The sequence below is a fragment of the Carcharodon carcharias genome, chromosome 18 (genome assembly GCF_017639515.1).
Source record: "Carcharodon carcharias isolate sCarCar2 chromosome 18, sCarCar2.pri, whole genome shotgun sequence".
Taxonomy (NCBI): Eukaryota; Metazoa; Chordata; class Chondrichthyes; order Lamniformes; family Lamnidae; genus Carcharodon; species Carcharodon carcharias.
The window spans coordinates 53,692,640-53,710,136 of NC_054484.1; the positions used below are offsets into that span (position 1 = coordinate 53,692,640).

The following is a 17,497-nucleotide window of genomic DNA, read 5'->3' on the forward strand; positions in this document are numbered from 1 at the left end:
TTCACAATATTTTACAGAAAGTTTATTTTTGGATATTTTGCATCACACTGATATAATTGTAATCAGAGCAAAGGAACATTTCTAGGCAATCTCATTGATGATTTATTAAACATGTTTTTACTGTTTGTTTTTTGGTGTAAAATGTGATGGTGGCATTAAAAGCAATGCACACTGTAATTATCAACTCTCCAGGTTTGTAACCCGTGTGCTCTACCATTATTTTTGTGGTTGAAAGGGTTCAATTTCAAACAGTTTATAGAACAATTTCTCAGTCTGCTAGCTTAATCCTTCCCTTCTTCATGGGCAGCTGAGCAAACAGATGCAGATCTGCTGAGCTGAGTGTAAAAATAGTCATTTTAATGATTAACGTATTCTTCTCATTTACTCTGGGCTTAACCTTTTTCTCTTTGGTTCCTTGTCCAGCTTCTGTCCAGGGTCCTTGGGAGCGGGCAATATCTCCCAACAAAGTGCCCTACTATATCAAGTAAGTACTACTTTTAAAACTGTCCATTCTCATCAAAAAGGTGTAAAGTGGTCTTGATTAGCTTAAAAACTGAAAGCTCTTAGAAATAGGAATGGTGTTACAGATGGGTTGAAATATTGCTTTTATCTTGCACTAAGACTTGTGTCAGTGATGCAGGTTCCTAACTTACAGGCATTGTACATCTGACTGCAGTGCAAAAGATGCATTTGTATCGGATCTTCCCAACTGCTGGATGTATTGAACCTTGACTGGCACGGGCATTGGAGTAACATAAAGGCAACTATAGAAACTGGATTTCAGGTCTTCCGAATGTCAATTTCATAAATTGTGGCTTTACAAATTGACAGAGGAAGGAAATTCACTTTATACAGGAATATCCCATTTTAACTAGTAGATATGTTCCTGCAAACCACTACTTACATCAAAAATATTAATATTAAAGCAAGTTTTCCCATTTATCAGGAGATACATTCCCAACCCAAGATTTTCGGCACCCATACGCGACATAAGCTTGAAGTAAAGAAAACACAATGTAAATAAATCTTCTACATTCTCAATGATATGGTAAAGAACAAAAGAGAACTTCTTCTTCCTGATTGCTCTAAAATAAAACTACAAAATACATCCTCAAGAAATAGTCAGCATATTTTTACAAGATCAATTTCCCATTTTTCACTCATCTTAATTTGTTTCATCCCTTAAAATGGCCAGGTTGCCTGTACTAATATTCCTCCTGGTCACAGGCCAAAACCTTAGCTGACAATATGTTCCATAGTGGGGAGGTGAGGAGATGAAAACTTATGCTGAAAGTTCCAGTCAGTAACTATGCAGACAGTTTTATATGCGGTTCCCAACTACTTTATAATTGGAGTAGGTAGTACTTAAAGCAAATAATTGGGTATTAATTTTTTAACTTCTTATTAACAAAACTACTCTATTCGGGACTACTTTAAATGAGGGTATGGCTGTACAATTACACTGTTTTAGTTCTGATTCTACATGATGTAATCTTTATCTATCTTCCAACCTTCGTAAGGATAAATTAATATCCCTTGTCCCAGGGCCAGATTCATAGGCTCAATTGTTCATGTGTATGGATTGCTGCTGGGATAAGGTCATGGACCAAGGACTTCCTGATCCTGAACAAAACAGCTGCAAGAAAAAAGCAGGATAACTGGTACACACTGTATCTAGACAGGCAGAGATTTAGTCCCACACACTGTATCAAGACAACCAGATACTCAGTCACATGCACTGTATCTAGATAGCAAGAGAACCAGACACACACACATTGCATCTAAACAGGCAGGGACTTAGTCACACACTGTATCTAGACAGTGAGAGATCCAGTCACACACACACCATATGTAGACAGCCAGGGACTCAGTCACACACACTGTATCCAAATAGCCAGAGACTCAGACACACAAACTGCATCTAAATAGCCAGAGACTCAGACACACACACTGCATCTAGCAGCTGGACCCAGTCACACACACTGCATCTAGACAACCAGACACACACTGCTTCTACACAATCAGGGACTCAAGACAGACACACTGCATCCCGACCAGCAGAGACCCAAGCGCACAAGCTGCATCTAAACAGCCAGTGATCCAGTCTCACACTATCAATCAGCTAGAGGACCAGGCACACACTATCTAAACAGCTAGAGAACCAGATATACACTGCATCTAAACAGCTAGAGACTCAGACATACTGCATCTTGACAGCTACCGACCTAGACACCAACACATTGCATCCAGAGAACCAGACACACACACTGTGGGCTGAATTTTTCTTTCAAGTTGAGAGTGTAGAATTGGGGAAATACTCGACTCCACAAACCTGGCTTGGGAGAAAGTGCTGCGGATGTTCTAATTTTGGTTCCGGTGGGGGTGAGGGCAGGTGTTAATGGGAGTCGGGCCTGTGCCCCCAGAAAGAGTTCGGAGGCAGCCACAGGGACTGCTGAACACAGAGTTGGACCTTTTGCGGGCCGTGAAAGGTCTGCCCTGGTGCTCCAGGACTTGTAATAAAAAAGCAGCCCACTGCCTTACCCTCCCACATACACCCCATGCTCATCCATGCCAACTCATGCCCCTCAAACCCTCCATGCCAGCCTATGTCCCTCCATCTACCCCGCAGTGAGTCTTCATGGCCCCTGTGCCTCTCTACTCACTCCTTGGCCCTTTAATCCCATTATGCTAATCTAGTGCTGACCCGTACCAACACATGCCCCCGTCACATACCACCCTTTTCTCTTCCACCTTCCATGCCATCCAGTATCCACCATGAGCAGGCCTCAGGAGCCATGGTTAGATGAAATAAAATAAATTTCTATGTGTCTGTTACATACTTTATTTAACACAAAGACTCTCATAAAAGATGATTCAATATATTTAAATCCCTTCAATTACCTAATCCCTTATTAAAGCAAACATTTCATTCAAGTACTTAATCTCTCATAAAACAAACATCTGTATTCATAGCCACACTTTATTACCACTTGGAGTTGTCAATCAAACTGTGAGCTGACAGGGACCCTACTGTGATAATGATGCATTGTGGAATCAGTCATGCAGCATAAAACCTATAACGAAAGTCCTCACACTTACGTCAACTGACAGAGTACAATTGCAAGCATTGATTTTTTTTTTAAATTGCAGACTGTTTTTTGATTTAAAGGCTAGGAGATTTAAATGCCTCAACCAGCTTAACAGTTCCATAGAGCTTATCCAGCTTTTACACCCATTCATGTCTACTCTTACCTTTCCCAATGGAGTACCTGGACTTATCCAAAAGGATACCCTACCTTTACAAATAACTCCAATAGCTTTATATCTTTTCCTCAAAGGTCTAAAGCCCACGAGTCATGTTTTGGACATCCCACTAACAAAAATTGCATCTGTTGAAGGCAGCTGCACTTTACAGTGTACAGCTGTCTTTGTGCACCACGGATATGCAAAGTACAATCCGCCCCTGTTTCCCCTCTGGTGAAAATGGTGGGTGCTGAGTTCAGGAGCCGGATTTCAAGGATCAGAGCTCCGGTACCATTTTGGCTAAGCCAGAGACCCTTTCCATCCCGTAAAAATTCAGGCCTGTATCTAGACTACCAAGAGACTCAGACAAGCTTGTTGCATCTAGACAAGGACCCACACATACACACTGCAACTTACCGCTCAGTAAGATTTTCAGCCTTGTTCCTTTTCCCCGGCATACCATGTCATACCTACACACTACTGGTATTGATGTACTTTTTCTTTACTCCTTTTTCCACACTGTTTGAAAAAATCTTCAACTATTATTAAATTGGTTTAAGTGCCACTAGTTCCCAAAGTGAGGCATTTAACTCATTGTAATAACAACTTTTAAAACTGGATACCAAAATACTGTCATGACTGAAGCTGCATTTCTGTTTGTCTGGTCACGTGCTATGGAGCCCGCTGCTTTGGTCTCATTGAAGCAACTGGCAACCCCAAATTAAACTTGCTAAATTCATTAATGCTAGCATCCAAGAAGCCCAATTTCACCAGGTCCGCCTGCAAAAAAGCAGGATTCATGAAACATCTTCAACTTAGACATATAAGGTTTACACCTATTACACTGAATTCACTTAATTTTATTTCTATGGTATTGTATTTGACCAAATGCAATAAATATCCAAAGTGCCAGTAAGAGAGAGAAATAGGGCAAATCTCTTCAGATTGCTTTAGTAAATTATGGAGGCACATATGTTAAAGGATAACCAATAGAGGCCCTGGGAATTCAGGCTGCTCACATTAAGAGCCAATTAGGCACATACCTTTTCAATGGGGCTTATTTCCTAATAACAGCATACCTTTCTTCTAAGCAAGTGTTTTTTTTTATTACAGTGCAAAGACTGTGATCGGAAGTAAACTAAGGTCATCAGAGTGAGATATCTAACTGCTTTTTGTCTAATAGATTTTGCTTGTAGTTTTTAGAAAGTTACCCTGCCATGCTTTATAGCTTCTTCCATTTAAAAGCATGCGGTTTAGAAGCAATTTGTCCCTGTGTGTTGGCTCTGGGATCAATTAGTAATTGTGGAAAGGTGACTTTTTGACAAGAATTTCCAATATAAGCATGCTTTTTTTTGACAAATTGAACCTCCCCTGACTTGTGATTGACTGTACTTGCATATTTGAGTGCAAAATGACTTTATCTTATAAATAGAGGCTGTTGTGATTCGGGGAGTGGTGGAGATTGGGCTGCAATGCACAGAAGCACAGATCTGCCTCCTGCCTTATTGTAAATGGTTCCTGGGCCCTCTACTCTAGTTTTAAAGTACATTATGTAGTGGCAAAATCCCAAGGTCTACCTTTTCATGGAAATGTCTTTAGCAATTTTTTTTTGCTCTCTTAAAAATAACAACTTGCATTTATATAAAACCTTCTATACAGTAAAACATCCAAGGCACATGGATGAAAATCAGCTCAGGGTCAGTTAGGATGCCAAGGATTTGAACAATCTGATTCAGCCTCAGACAGTGCCATGGAGGGGTCTGGAATTGGTGCCCAGGGAATGTGATGGAAGCTGAAGGCAACGGTTTGGTTCATTCCATTGATTAATTGGAGTAAATTTTGTCTCATCCAGAACTGGATTACAGGGAAGCATACAGCTTTGTAAATTGTGTCAAAATGCAGTAGCATGCGACTTTTGCAAGATGGCATCATTGTGAAAGTAATGCTATTTAGTGCTAATCCTGTAGGAAAGCACACATGACCTGCACTCAATGCAATCACCTTATGATCTCCTATGGGAAATAGTGGGGATCAATTCTCATGATGTCATGGCAGCAGACTGCAGTCAGAGTTGATGTAAGAGAATGCGAATAAATTCTTCAATTGTTTATTTGTAGCCTTACCCTTTCTGAGAGTAGTTAACCATTTCTTCAGAATCTTCAGATAAAGTGCACTTATCTCATGAAAACTCAAAGCGACCTTCAAAATATAGAAATGGGCCACCTTCAAAGAAGAGAGAGTTCGGGTACAGTCAAGCTATATTGCCACAAATGTTTTCATTGAAATATTTGAGCAAATAATGCTCTAAAATCCTATGATCCAAGGTGGCGTGTCCTTAGTGCCAGGATCAATTACGTCACTGAGCAGCTGTAGAGCACCCTGATGGAGGAGGGTGAACTGCCTACAGTCCTAGTCCACATCGGTACAAATGACATAGGCAGAAAGAGAGATGTGGTCCTGCAGTCAAAATTTAGGGAGCTAGGTAGGAAATTAGCAAGCAGGACTTCAAAAGTAGCAATCTTAGATTACTCCCGGTGTCACACACAAGTCGGTATAGAAATAGGAGAATAAAACAGTTGAGTCCGTGGCTGGAAAGAGGGTGCAGGAGGAAGGGCTTTACATTCCTGGGAAGTGAGACTGAGTTGGGGTCAGAGTAAGAGAGGAAGTAATAAAGTCTGAATCAGGATTACTGTGCATGTATGTGAATGCATAGAATGTGGTGAATGAGATTAGTGAATTACAGGTGCAGATTGCCATATGGAAATATGGGGCAGGATTTTTCAGTTGGCGTGCGGGGGCGGGCCTGACACATTGACATGTAAAATGACACATGATGACGTTGGGCGTGTGTCCCGATGTCATCGCACTGAGTTGCAATGCTTCGTTCGGCGGGCACATTCCAGAGTCGGTTGCGTGCCCACCGATATGTAAATGGCCTTTTAAGGCCATTAAGGAATTAATTAAGGTTATTGTAAATACTGCCCATCCAACCGTAAGGTTGGCGGGCAGGCAAAAAGGCCCGCGTTTTTTAGGAAACCTCATCCACGAGTGGGATGAGGTTTCCTAAAGCTTTTATTAAACAAATAACATTTTTTCATAAATATAAAAACATTTCCCATCTCATGTGACACAGGGGGACGTGTTTAAATAAATGTTTAAACCTTTTATTTAATAATTTCAAAAGCCCTTCAATCTCCCTGAGGCAGCTCTGTGCCTCAGGGAGATTGAAGCGCTCTTTCGCGCACATGCACGTGAAAGAGTGCTGGCCCCAACTCTCGCTCCTCCCCCACCTGCGCACTGAGTGACACTGCTCACGTCCTACACTAGGCGGGCCTTAATTGGCCCTCCTGCATAAAATGGTGGCGCGGAGTTGATCACGAGCGGTGATCGGTCCGTGACTGCCTCCGCCCGCTTGCGCCGAGCCCAGCCGCCACCTGAAAAATTCAGGCCATGATGTGGTTATGAGACCTGGCTCAGGAAAAATTTTTGCAGCAGTAAGTTTCCAGTCCAGTGAGAAAGGAAAGAACTGGTTCTTGGTAATAATGTGGAGCAAGTGGATCAAACATCAATAAGAGAACATTTAGGGGACATCGATCATTGTATCATAAGGTTTAGGTTGGTTGTGGAAAAGGACAAAGAACAATTCAGAATAAGAATAATTAACTAGGGGTAAGCCAACTTCAATAGGGTAAGAATGGATCTGGGCCAGATAAATTGAATTAAAGGTTAGTTGGGAAAACGGGGCATGAACAATGGGCCACCTTCAAAGAAGAGAGCGATCAGGCACAGTCAAGCTATATTGCCACAAAAAGAGAAGGTAGGGCAAACAGATTCAGAGCTCCCTGGATAATAAAAGAGATTAAAATGAAGAAAAAGTATGCTTATGACTAACGTCAGGTGGATAATTCAATGGAGAGCCAGGCTGAATTATAAGTGATAAGGCTTATAAGAGAAGCTGAGAGAGTGTGAAAAGAGACTGGCAACTAACATAAGAGAGAACGCCAAAGTCTTCTATAGGCATATGAATAGTAAAAGCGTGGTAGAAGGAGGAATGCGGCCAATTAGGGAACCAAAAGGGGACTTTACACATGGAGAAAGAGGGCGTAGCTGAGGTCTTGAATGAATACTCTGCATCTGTTTTTACGAAGGAAGAAAATGCACCAAAGTTACAGTAAAGGAAGAGGTAATTTGGGCACTAGAATTAAAATTGATAAGAAGGAGATATTGTATAACATGTCCATACTTAAAGCAGATAAGGCATCAGGACTGGATGAGATGCATTCAAGATTATGATGGAAGTGAGAGTGGAATTCGCGGAGGCACTGGCCATAATTTCCCAGTCTTCCTTAGACTTGGGGTGATGCAAGAAGCCATGATGGAAGTGGGCTGTTCCATCATGATGTCCAAGTTGTGGAGGATGTAATAGACCATCATGAATTGGGACACCTGCTCCATCGAGAACTGGAGTACTCCTCCTGAATGATTCATGTAGTGGAACCTTTGCTTCAGTATCTTATTTACATTTTTCCTTGCAGCGTGGCTCTTATTGTAGCAGTGTTGCTCTCATGTGTTGGGCTTGCAGATGGGAGTCGAGCCAGCTATAATGCAGACAGCCCTCGTTACTGAGCAACTACCTTTAGTTTCGACGTGGTGACTAGAAGATTGCTGGCAAGCAGACTGACATAAGATAAATGCATCTTGTTTGCTGCAAGGATAGCAGGCATTCATCAGCATAATATGCTGGTTGTGGTTGCATGCAAACTGTACATTAAGTAAGTGGCAAACTTTACAGTTATACTATATCTCACCATTGAATTGTGATTCCCGCAAATCTATGTATGTAGTTTATGACACCTTACAGAATGGGGAAGCCCGCTATCCTGGCAAAGCCACATGTGCACTCCTCCTGCTTCTTTCTATTTAGCAAGATGAAAATGAAGTCCTTTCTTCTGGCGTACAGAGCCTGTGTAGCACCTCAGCTACAGCGATACACAGTAAACTGTGAAATGTTGGCAATGTAACCAGTTCCAACCTAGAAGAATCCACTGGCTTAAAAATGAAGGGCCACAGTCATCTTGGCAGACGTTGGCAGTGCCACTCTTACACTGGTCTGAGATGTATGTCCAATTCGAAGAGGTGGTACAGTTCTGTGGCCACCTACTTGATGAAGTACAGTGTCTGGACATACTGCTCTTGGTTTAGGTGCAAGTCCTCTCTGAAGTACCTGGTACAGTCCTGTTGAGAGCTGTCTCATTTCTACCTCTGCAAGCAGCTTATCTTCACTCTTGCCTCTATTCCATCTTATTCTGATACTGCAACCCAAGGAGAAATGTAAGTATAGCCCCAATGACTGAGAGTAAGTGATGTACTCAGAGGCTTTTCAGAAGCACACAACACCTCTACAACTTGCAGCAGCATTCCCTGCTGACTTGACCATTAACTCTGGAACAGCAAGCAGTTGGGGAAAAGCAACTCAGCTGAAAATGGCATGATGATGCCTTTAAATAGCACTGGTGGTGAGGGAGTGGGGATGGTCCCTCATGCAGCTGAATGCCCGTGTTTAAGAGTGGACATTATCTAAAGTTCAAACTAGCAGGTCAAGCATCAAATCAGCAGTTAACGCTGACAAACTTCACAATTTGCCCACTCTACATACTTGCTATACATGCACAGAATGTGCTCAGCAACATGGCAATCAGTGTGGACCATGGTGGGAACCCGATTTTCACCTCAGCTAGTGCTATGGAGCAGATTTTGCAACCATGGCTGCTGTTTTCATCAGTAATTCAGCCACACATTCCATAAACTCTCAATCCTCTGATGAAATGCTCTCTAAAACCTCGATCTCTTACAGTTAATTTCTATCTAGACCCTGGTGCTTTCGATCCCCTCAGTCACTGGAAACAGAGGGGAAGATTTTCTCCTTGGCGGGCGGGCGAGGGGACATGGCGGCCGGGCCTGGCAACAGCCGCAATACCAACCGCCACCCGCGATTGGGTTCCGACTGTGATTTCACGCTGGCTGGCCAATTAACGGCCAGCCAGTGTGAAAGGCGCACTAAGAGCCTCAGTGCTGCCGGGGTGGGGGCAGGAGGAGTGCAAGTGCTGAAGTGTGTGCGTGCATGGGAGAGTGTGCACTGACAACTCCCTAAAGGCACAGAGCTACCTTGGGGAGCTGACAGATTTTTAACCTGAAAAATAAAGATTTCACATTTGAGATAAACATGTCCCCACATGTGAATCAGTGAAATGAAGAGGGACATCTGAAAATGGATGATAAAAAATTTTGATTGTTTTTTTTCAGTCAGCGTTGGAAACCTCATCCCGCCTGTGGATGAGAAGGAAGCGACAAGCGGGAAGGTTGTGAGAGGGAAATAGCGAGCAGAAGGGTTGGGAGAGGGAAGCATGAGTTGGAGAGTCAGGAGATGGAAGTGGTGAGTGGAAGAGTTGGGAGAGGGTAGCAGTGAGTGGAAGGGCAGGGGGTAGGGAGTGGGAAGTGGTGAACAGGAGGATCGGGAGAGGGAATTGTTGAGCAGGAGGGCTGGGAGAGGGAAGTAAGAGCTCAGAGTCAGGAGAGGGAAGTGGCGAGCGGCAGGATTGGGAGAGAGAAGCAGCAAGAGGAGGATTGGCAGAGGGAAGCAGCCAGTGGGAGGGTTGGGAGAGGGAAGCATTGAGCAGGATGACCGGGAGAGGGAAGCATCGAGGAGTAAGGCTGGGAGAGGGAAGTAGGAGCTCAGATTCAGGAGAGGGAAGCGGCGAGTGGCAGGGTCGGGTGAGGGAAGTGGTGTATGGGAGGCATGAGAGATGGAAGTGCAAGAGGAGGGTCAGGAGAGGAAAACACGATCTGGAGAGTCGGGAGAGAGAACCAGCGAGTGGGAGGATTTGGAGAGGGAAGTGTGAGCAGGAGGGTTGGGAGAGGGAAGTGCAAGTAGGAGGGTCAGTTATTAAAAGTAAGTAAGTTATTAAGCGTTAGTAAATTTAATGAGGGTTAGTAAGAGGATCCGCTAAGTTCAAGGCGGCCATTTGGTTTTTAATGTAAAAATTACAGGTCAGAACGTAACCCACCCTTATTACACGTTTTTTTATGGGAAACTGATTTTTGTGTGCCATTTTTTAAGAACACATGAGTGCTAAATTAGGGATAGCTGTACATAACCCAGCAAGGTCATGTACTGTGTTAATATGGTCTTCATCTTGTATTACATATGCTAACTGCACTGAATCCTGAAATGCTGAGGTCACTTTGGTGATCTGATATAAATACATTGGCCTATTCTTGATTGCAATGAAAGGTAAACAAAGGAAAAAATAATGCTTCTAACCACTTAAAGTGTAATAATTCCACCCATTTGAAGTAGCTGAGAAGCATTTGCATTTCACTACGTGTTATAATTTTCTGCACCCCCCCCCCCCCCCCCCCCCCCCCCCCCCCCCCACCCCCAATGCTGCAGTGACTTTGCCACTTTGTGCTATTATGTGTACATGATTCCTTGTCACAAAAAAATTCAGGCTTTTTTGTCCTAACCCACGCTCATCCTAGTTGTTTAGGTCTCCCCCGCAATTGGAAACATCTTCTCTACATTTATCCAATCAAACCAGTCCATAATTTTAACGTCCACTATTTGATCATCCCTCAGCCTTCTGTTTTCTGGATTTAACAACCCCACATTGTTCCATCTTTCCTGAAAAGTATATCCTCATAGTTTTGGTATGATTCTTGTGAATCTTTCCAGCACCTTCTACAGTGCCTCCAAATGAACTTAAATGTTTTCATTCAAAAACTGTCTGTGTACTACTGCACAGCATATGGAAACCAAAGTAGTGAAGCTCTGTGATACAAGTCAGTAGCAGAAGCAGGACAAGTTTAGTCAATTATCGCACTGGATCTCAGAATGGACAGAATTTCCAATTAGCTTATCTGAATGTGACTATTTTAGTTCCAAGCAAAGCCAAGGACAACTCATTTTTCATTAATTTTTCCTAGCTGCTGCCACTTTTAATGGGACTAGTGAATGTACTATGGTGGTTACATCATAACAAACCTGTTTTTCTAAGGCACCCAGACTTCAAGCCCATTCCTCCTGCTATGCCCACCCCACATGACCTGGCTATCATTTTTTTGTGAACTAAGCTTTTAAAAGAAGTCCAAGCAAACTTCTTTGTATGGTGTTGGGTGTTCCTATGTGCTCTACTACATTGTATGTAAGTGCAAAATTTCATGATGCTAATAATCTACACATGCATCACAACCAGCCCTGATTTGTACTTCCCTCTTGCCACCATTCACAGGGAAATACCTGTGTAGTTGAAAAAGTAAATTCAAGCAAAATTTGGCATACACCTGTGACTGCACTTGTAATGTAAAAGGCCATTTTATTTTGGTTATTGCAAGTGAACAGTGGATTCACATGCTGATTTGGTCAAAACTAACAACTGTTACCAAAGTTTGAACTCCTGAACTTTGAATTGCCCTAGACAAAGCCTAGTTTGTGGTCATGCAGCTCCACACCCACATCCCATGTTACAATAGAGTCCCTCTCATTCAACTATTTTTGCCCTACCTGCCAAAGCAGAGGGAAGTAGGGGAAAGAATACAGCCAAGAATATGTAACCAAATTAAGTTTATTATGACCATATGACCTGGCAGCTGAGAGCACTGTAAAGAAGGGTAAATGTGTAACCAATATTGATCTTCTGTTTATGCAACTTAGTAGCATAGTAACATTACAAACAGCGCCACTTAGCTCCTCAATCCTGCTCCACTATTCATTTAGACTGTGGAGAACCTCAACTCCATTTTCCTATCTTTGCTCCATGTCCCTTGATACCTGCAGCTAACAAAAATCTATCCATCTCAGCCTGGCAATTGCTCAAATTGTCCTACCAGCCACAACCACTTGGAGGAGAGAGTTCCTAATATCTATGCCTTTGGTGCAAAAAAGTTTTGTAAGTATGTTGCTGCCCCATTTCTACACTTGACTTCACTTTGAATTGCATGCCTTCTCCCCTTCCCCACACTCCCCCAGTAATTTTCAGTTTAGAATACAACAAGGATTCCAAAATAATGGTATTAGTAAAGTGAGGTTTCAGTGGTATCATACATCCAATAGGGAAGGATGTCAAACAATTCATAAAGTATATGCAGAAACAACACTGGGGGTTATGGGCAGAAGTCTGCTTTGGGACTTCGTTTCCACAGCCTTGAAGAATGATTTTATATTCTAATCACAGAAAAGGCAAGGAGACACTACAATGATTACCTGAGAGATTGAATGAATTTTTATTAAACATTAATAAATTTAAATGTTAATAACTTTAAACCTTTATGAAAAGAGTCAGTTTGCGGATAACATTTCACTGACTTGTGAATAGAAATGGGACGGCTGCTCTGGACGAACGCCAGGTTTTCATTGTTCTGTCAGCAAAAAATAATTTTCAATGAATTTTTGTCACTGACAAATTACAAAATTGAGAAATGTTGAATAATGGGAAAGAAATGCACCATACTCAAAATGTCACTGTGCTCACAAGATTTTCTTGTTTAAATTAATAAACCAAATTAACACCTATATAATCATGAAAATCCAATTCAAAACAAATTATATTTTTATATTCAATTTCTAACTGTGTATTTTTAGAACTATTTGCCAAATATGCTGAAGTGCGATAACAAGGACAAGGGTATGCCTCACTGTAACAGAACTGTGAAATCAGTGACTCCGCCAGCTTACTGGATGAATGCATCTTAAGGCGCGGGCCCTAATTCGCACAGACAAGAAAGTCCCAGGTTTTATTCCCAGTCTGTACCGAATGAGCTGCTATCAATTGGAGCAGCAGCTGGAGTGTTACAATTGGGCATCAGCAGCCCTGCATTAGGAGTGGATTCCTGTTCCTGATCACTATTCTTGCTGGATGCCTTGAGAGTCTGGATGCCTGGTGATGGCAGAATTGGGCTCTGTGATGATGTCCCTCACAAATGAGTCACCTTCTGACACTCACCTACTCACACAAAATGCAGAATAGTCACTTTAGCAAGGCATTGGAGGGCAATCAGCACCAGAGGAACTGCATCTAGCAAGGAGTTCACACCTGCAGAAGGGGAGTAAAGAAAACAGGTGAAGTACCTGACAGTTGCTAGTGCCTGATGATGTCCCCCTGGCTAAACAAATTGGGAACCTAAGATATAGTTCAAGGCCATTTCTGATATTGGAGTTACAGTCCACAGCAGGTGCCGAGTATGCTGCAGTCCATTTTCTCGGATGAACAGTCACCAAACCAATGATCTTTAAAGAGATTGCTTACTGACAGTGAAAAGGTAAATAATAAAATCCTTCACTAACTTGAATGTAGAATTAAGCTTAATACTGCCACATTAAAAGTGCAGGTTGCTGCTGGTTCACCATTATCATCTTTTCTCTATCCTTCCAGGTTTCCTCCTTTACCCCTACCAAGCTCCTTCTTCCCTAACCCTCCCGATCTCCAATCCTGCTCCTTCTGGACTCATGATGGGTGTAGTGCCAGGATTCGCACCAGTATTGTAAACAGTGTTGTATTCACGATTAACACCTCTTGGGACCTGATGGGCATTCCCAGCATGTTGGTCATGCCCTGATGACAGAGAGGACAAATTTCATGTGGTTCGCTTGCTGAACAGCTTCAATATGGCAATTCATGGTTAGCCAACATCTTCAAGAGAGGGAGAAATTACGACCATAAATCTTTTTGTTTGCATAATTCAAACCTATTTGTAACTTATAACTTCCTTGTGCCAAGAAGAATTATATATATTCCACAGAAACTTGCTATGAACAATTCAGCTGACCGGCCTTTACTAGCGACTGAGTGTAGCCTAGCAACAGTGGCCAGCACTAAAGCTGCATCAGCCTGACTGGGCATTCGAGAAGAAATTATCCTGACAGATTTTCTTTTTTTTTTAAATAATTAAAATCTTATCTTTAGAAATGGAATTAATTGCTAAATACAGTCAGCAGAATGTGCATTTTACACTGTTTGCATAATATGTACCTTGTTTTATCGTAAACAAGCCTGTTATGAGATGGCATTCAATTCCATGTATCTTCTCAGTGTTTAGAAACCACAAGGTCAAGTTTCTTTTGTGAGCCAGGTGGTGTTGAAATCCCAGCTTGATGTATGTGCACTGGAGAAAATTTCAGGAATTTTGCATTGGGTATCACTGCGAACCTGATGTCATTTTCTAATGCAACTGCCTTCTTGATCCTTAGTTTCTGGAGCTGAGAATCCTTTTCCTGATTGAATTAATATCTTTGAGCTATTTGGATTACCAATTCCACTGTATAACCATCACAGGTTGGCAAAAAAAATTCAACAAAAGGCTGAAGTAGTTTTGCTCTCTTCTTAAGAGTTGAGTTTTGAATAGCTTTTCTAGTAAATAATTGTAAATAAAGCAGTGCATATATCTAAAGCAGCTGTTTATGGGCTGATGACCCAGTTAGTGCTCCTGGTAAAAAGCACCACTCACATGGACCACTGGTCAGGAAATTGTATGCCCACAGACCTTGGTTTTCTATCATTTACTGAAACAGAAATGAACAAATGAAGGCTGTTGATTCTGTGACCGGTGTTCCTTTTGAGTGCTTTTCACCAGGAATTGGGGAATCAGCTCTCTGAAACTTAAACAGATCATATGGAAAAAGAAGATAGTATGCCTAAATTATTACCACACAGTATTTTATTTTACAAAACACCTAGTGTCAAGGCAATGGCTCTTGATGCAATGCAGTCCTTGGTCATTCCAATTGTCTTCCTCCAATATCTCATCCAAGAGTAAATTCTTAATATGTAAGTTTAGACAAGGGAGTATTAATAAGCTTTTCGGCTGTGGGCATCATCCCAACAAATTCTAATTTCATCTGTCATCCAAATACACACATGTACTTTCCTGCAATGGTCATTGAATTGTGATAAGGAGCTGGAGTATTGACTGAATCTCATCCACCCTGCTCAGGGGCTTTGAAGATAATAGAAGCCTGTCTTCTGCTTCTTTGGTGAGATCAACTTGTTCAGCTGAAAACTAAATCTGCGACCTCCTGATCTGTTCAGCTTCATTTATGCACTGCCTTTACCAGTTGAGCTGTGAGGGCAGCTCATCAGTGCTCTCATACACACATCTGCTTAACCTTGTCAATATCAAACTATAAGACGTAGGAGCAGAAGTAGGTCATTTGGCCCATCGAGTCTGCTCCACCATTCATTGAGAACATGGCTGATCTGATAATCCTCAACTCCACTTTCCTGCCTTGTCCCCATACCCCTTGATTTCCTTAATGATTAAAAATCTGTCTATCTCAGCCTTGAAGATACTTAACAACCCAGCCTCTACAGCGTTCTGCGGTAAAGAATTCCACAGATTCACTACCCTCTGAGAGAAGAAATTCCTCCTGATCTCTGTTTTAAATGGGCATCCTCTTACTCTGAGATTATGCTATCTGGTTCTAGATTCTCCCACAACCTCTCAGCATCTACCCTGTCAAGCCCCTTAAGAATCTTATATGTTTCAATAAGGTCACTTCTCATTCTTCTAAACTCCAATGAGTAGAGGCCCAGCCTACTCAACCTCTCCTCATAAGAAAATCCCTCCTTACCTGGGATCAACCTGGTGAACCTTCTCTGGACTGCCACCAATGCCAGTATATCTTTTCTTAGAAAAGGGGACCAAATTGTTGACAGTATTCCAAGTGTGGTCTAACTAGTGCCTTATGTAGTTTTGGCAAGACTTCCCTATTTTTATACTCCATTCCTTTTGAAATAAAGGCTAACATTCCATTTGCCTTCCCTATTACCTGTTGAACTTGTGTGTTAGCTTTTTGGGATTCATGCATGAGGATCCCCAAATCCCTCTGTGCTGCAGCCTTCTGCAGTCGTTCTCCATTTAAATAATATTACTCTATTTTAAAACAGATTTGTGCTGAGAACCTCTTTCTCCCACTGTGAATTGCCTATTTCCCTGTTCTGAAAGCTGTGACTTGCTGGTGTGCTTAGTTCGATGGCTGCCAGCTACCTCCAGTAATTCCCCCAAGTACCCATTCTTCACGTATGAGTCTGTGTGCAGATGACACAAAGATTGGCTGAGTAGTGGATAGTGTAGAGGATGGCCATAATCTCCAAAATGATATAGATGGGTTGGTGGAGTGGGCGGTAAAGTGGCAGATGGATTTTAACACAGAGAAGTATGAGGTCATATATTTGGGGAGGTCAAATAGTTACAGGGATTACACAATAAATGGGAATATACTAAGAGGGGTAGATGAAGAGAGAGATCTTGGCGTACAAGTACACAGGACCCTGAAGGCAGCAGTTCAAGTAGACAAGGTTGTAAAGAAGGCATATGGAATGCTCTCCTTCATTGGCAGAGGTATAGAATATAAAAGTAAGGATATAGTGTTGGAACTGTATAAAACACTGGTGAGGCCACAACTGGAGTATTGTGTGCAGTTCTGGTCACCACATTACAGGAAGGATGTAATAGATCTGGAGAGAGCACAGAGGAGGTTTACAAGAATATTGCCAGGGTTAGAAAATTGTAGCTAAGAGGAGAGATTGGTTAGGTTGGGATTATTTTTCTTGGAACAAAGAAGGCTGAGAGGTGACTTGATTGAGGTGTACAAAATTATGAGGGGAATAGATAGAGTGGACAGGATAAAATTGTTTCCCTTGGTGGAGAGTTCTTGAACCAGGGGACATAGATTCAAGATAAGTGGCAGAAGGTGTAGGGGGGTACATGAGGAAGAACTTTTTTACGCAGAGGGCAGTGGGCATCTGGAATTCGCTACCCAAGTTGGTGGTAGAGGCAGAAACTCTAAACTCTTTTAAAAAGTACCTGGATCTGCACCTTAAGCGCCGTAAGCTGCAGGGCTATGGGCTAGGTGGAGGAAGGTGGGATCCTTCTGTGCTGTAACTTTTCTATGGTTCTATAGTTCTATGTGCCACACAACTTGCATTTATATAGTCCCTGTTATATTAACAATAGCCCAAGGAACCTTGCAGAAGAACAACAGCTTTTGAGTACTGCAAGAATTCAGAGAGATGACTGAAAGCGTAGTCAAAAAGATAGGTTTTAATGAGGTGCAGGGAATGAAAACAAGGCAAAGGGATTTTGGGGAAGAGTGTTCCAGACCATAGGGCCGAAATGTTTGAAAACTCTATCATCAATGATCAATGAGGAGATGCACAGATGCCCAAATTGAAAGAGCAAAAAATATGGGCTGTGTTATCAA

The 17,497-nt window shown here is 42.1% G+C and overlaps 1 protein-coding gene across 1 annotated transcript in view; it reads left to right on the top strand.

Moving 5' to 3' along the window:
• The window catches only part of dmd (dystrophin), a 1,748,406-nt gene that overhangs the window by 1,601,994 nt on the left and 128,915 nt on the right, over nucleotides 1–17,497 (top strand). Inside the window, exons 61-62 of the mRNA XM_041212034.1 lie at nucleotides 424–484; nucleotides 4,357–4,386. Coding sequence (XP_041067968.1) covers nucleotides 424–484; nucleotides 4,357–4,386 — 91 coding nt within the window. The remainder of the gene's footprint in view (nucleotides 1–423; nucleotides 485–4,356; nucleotides 4,387–17,497) is intronic.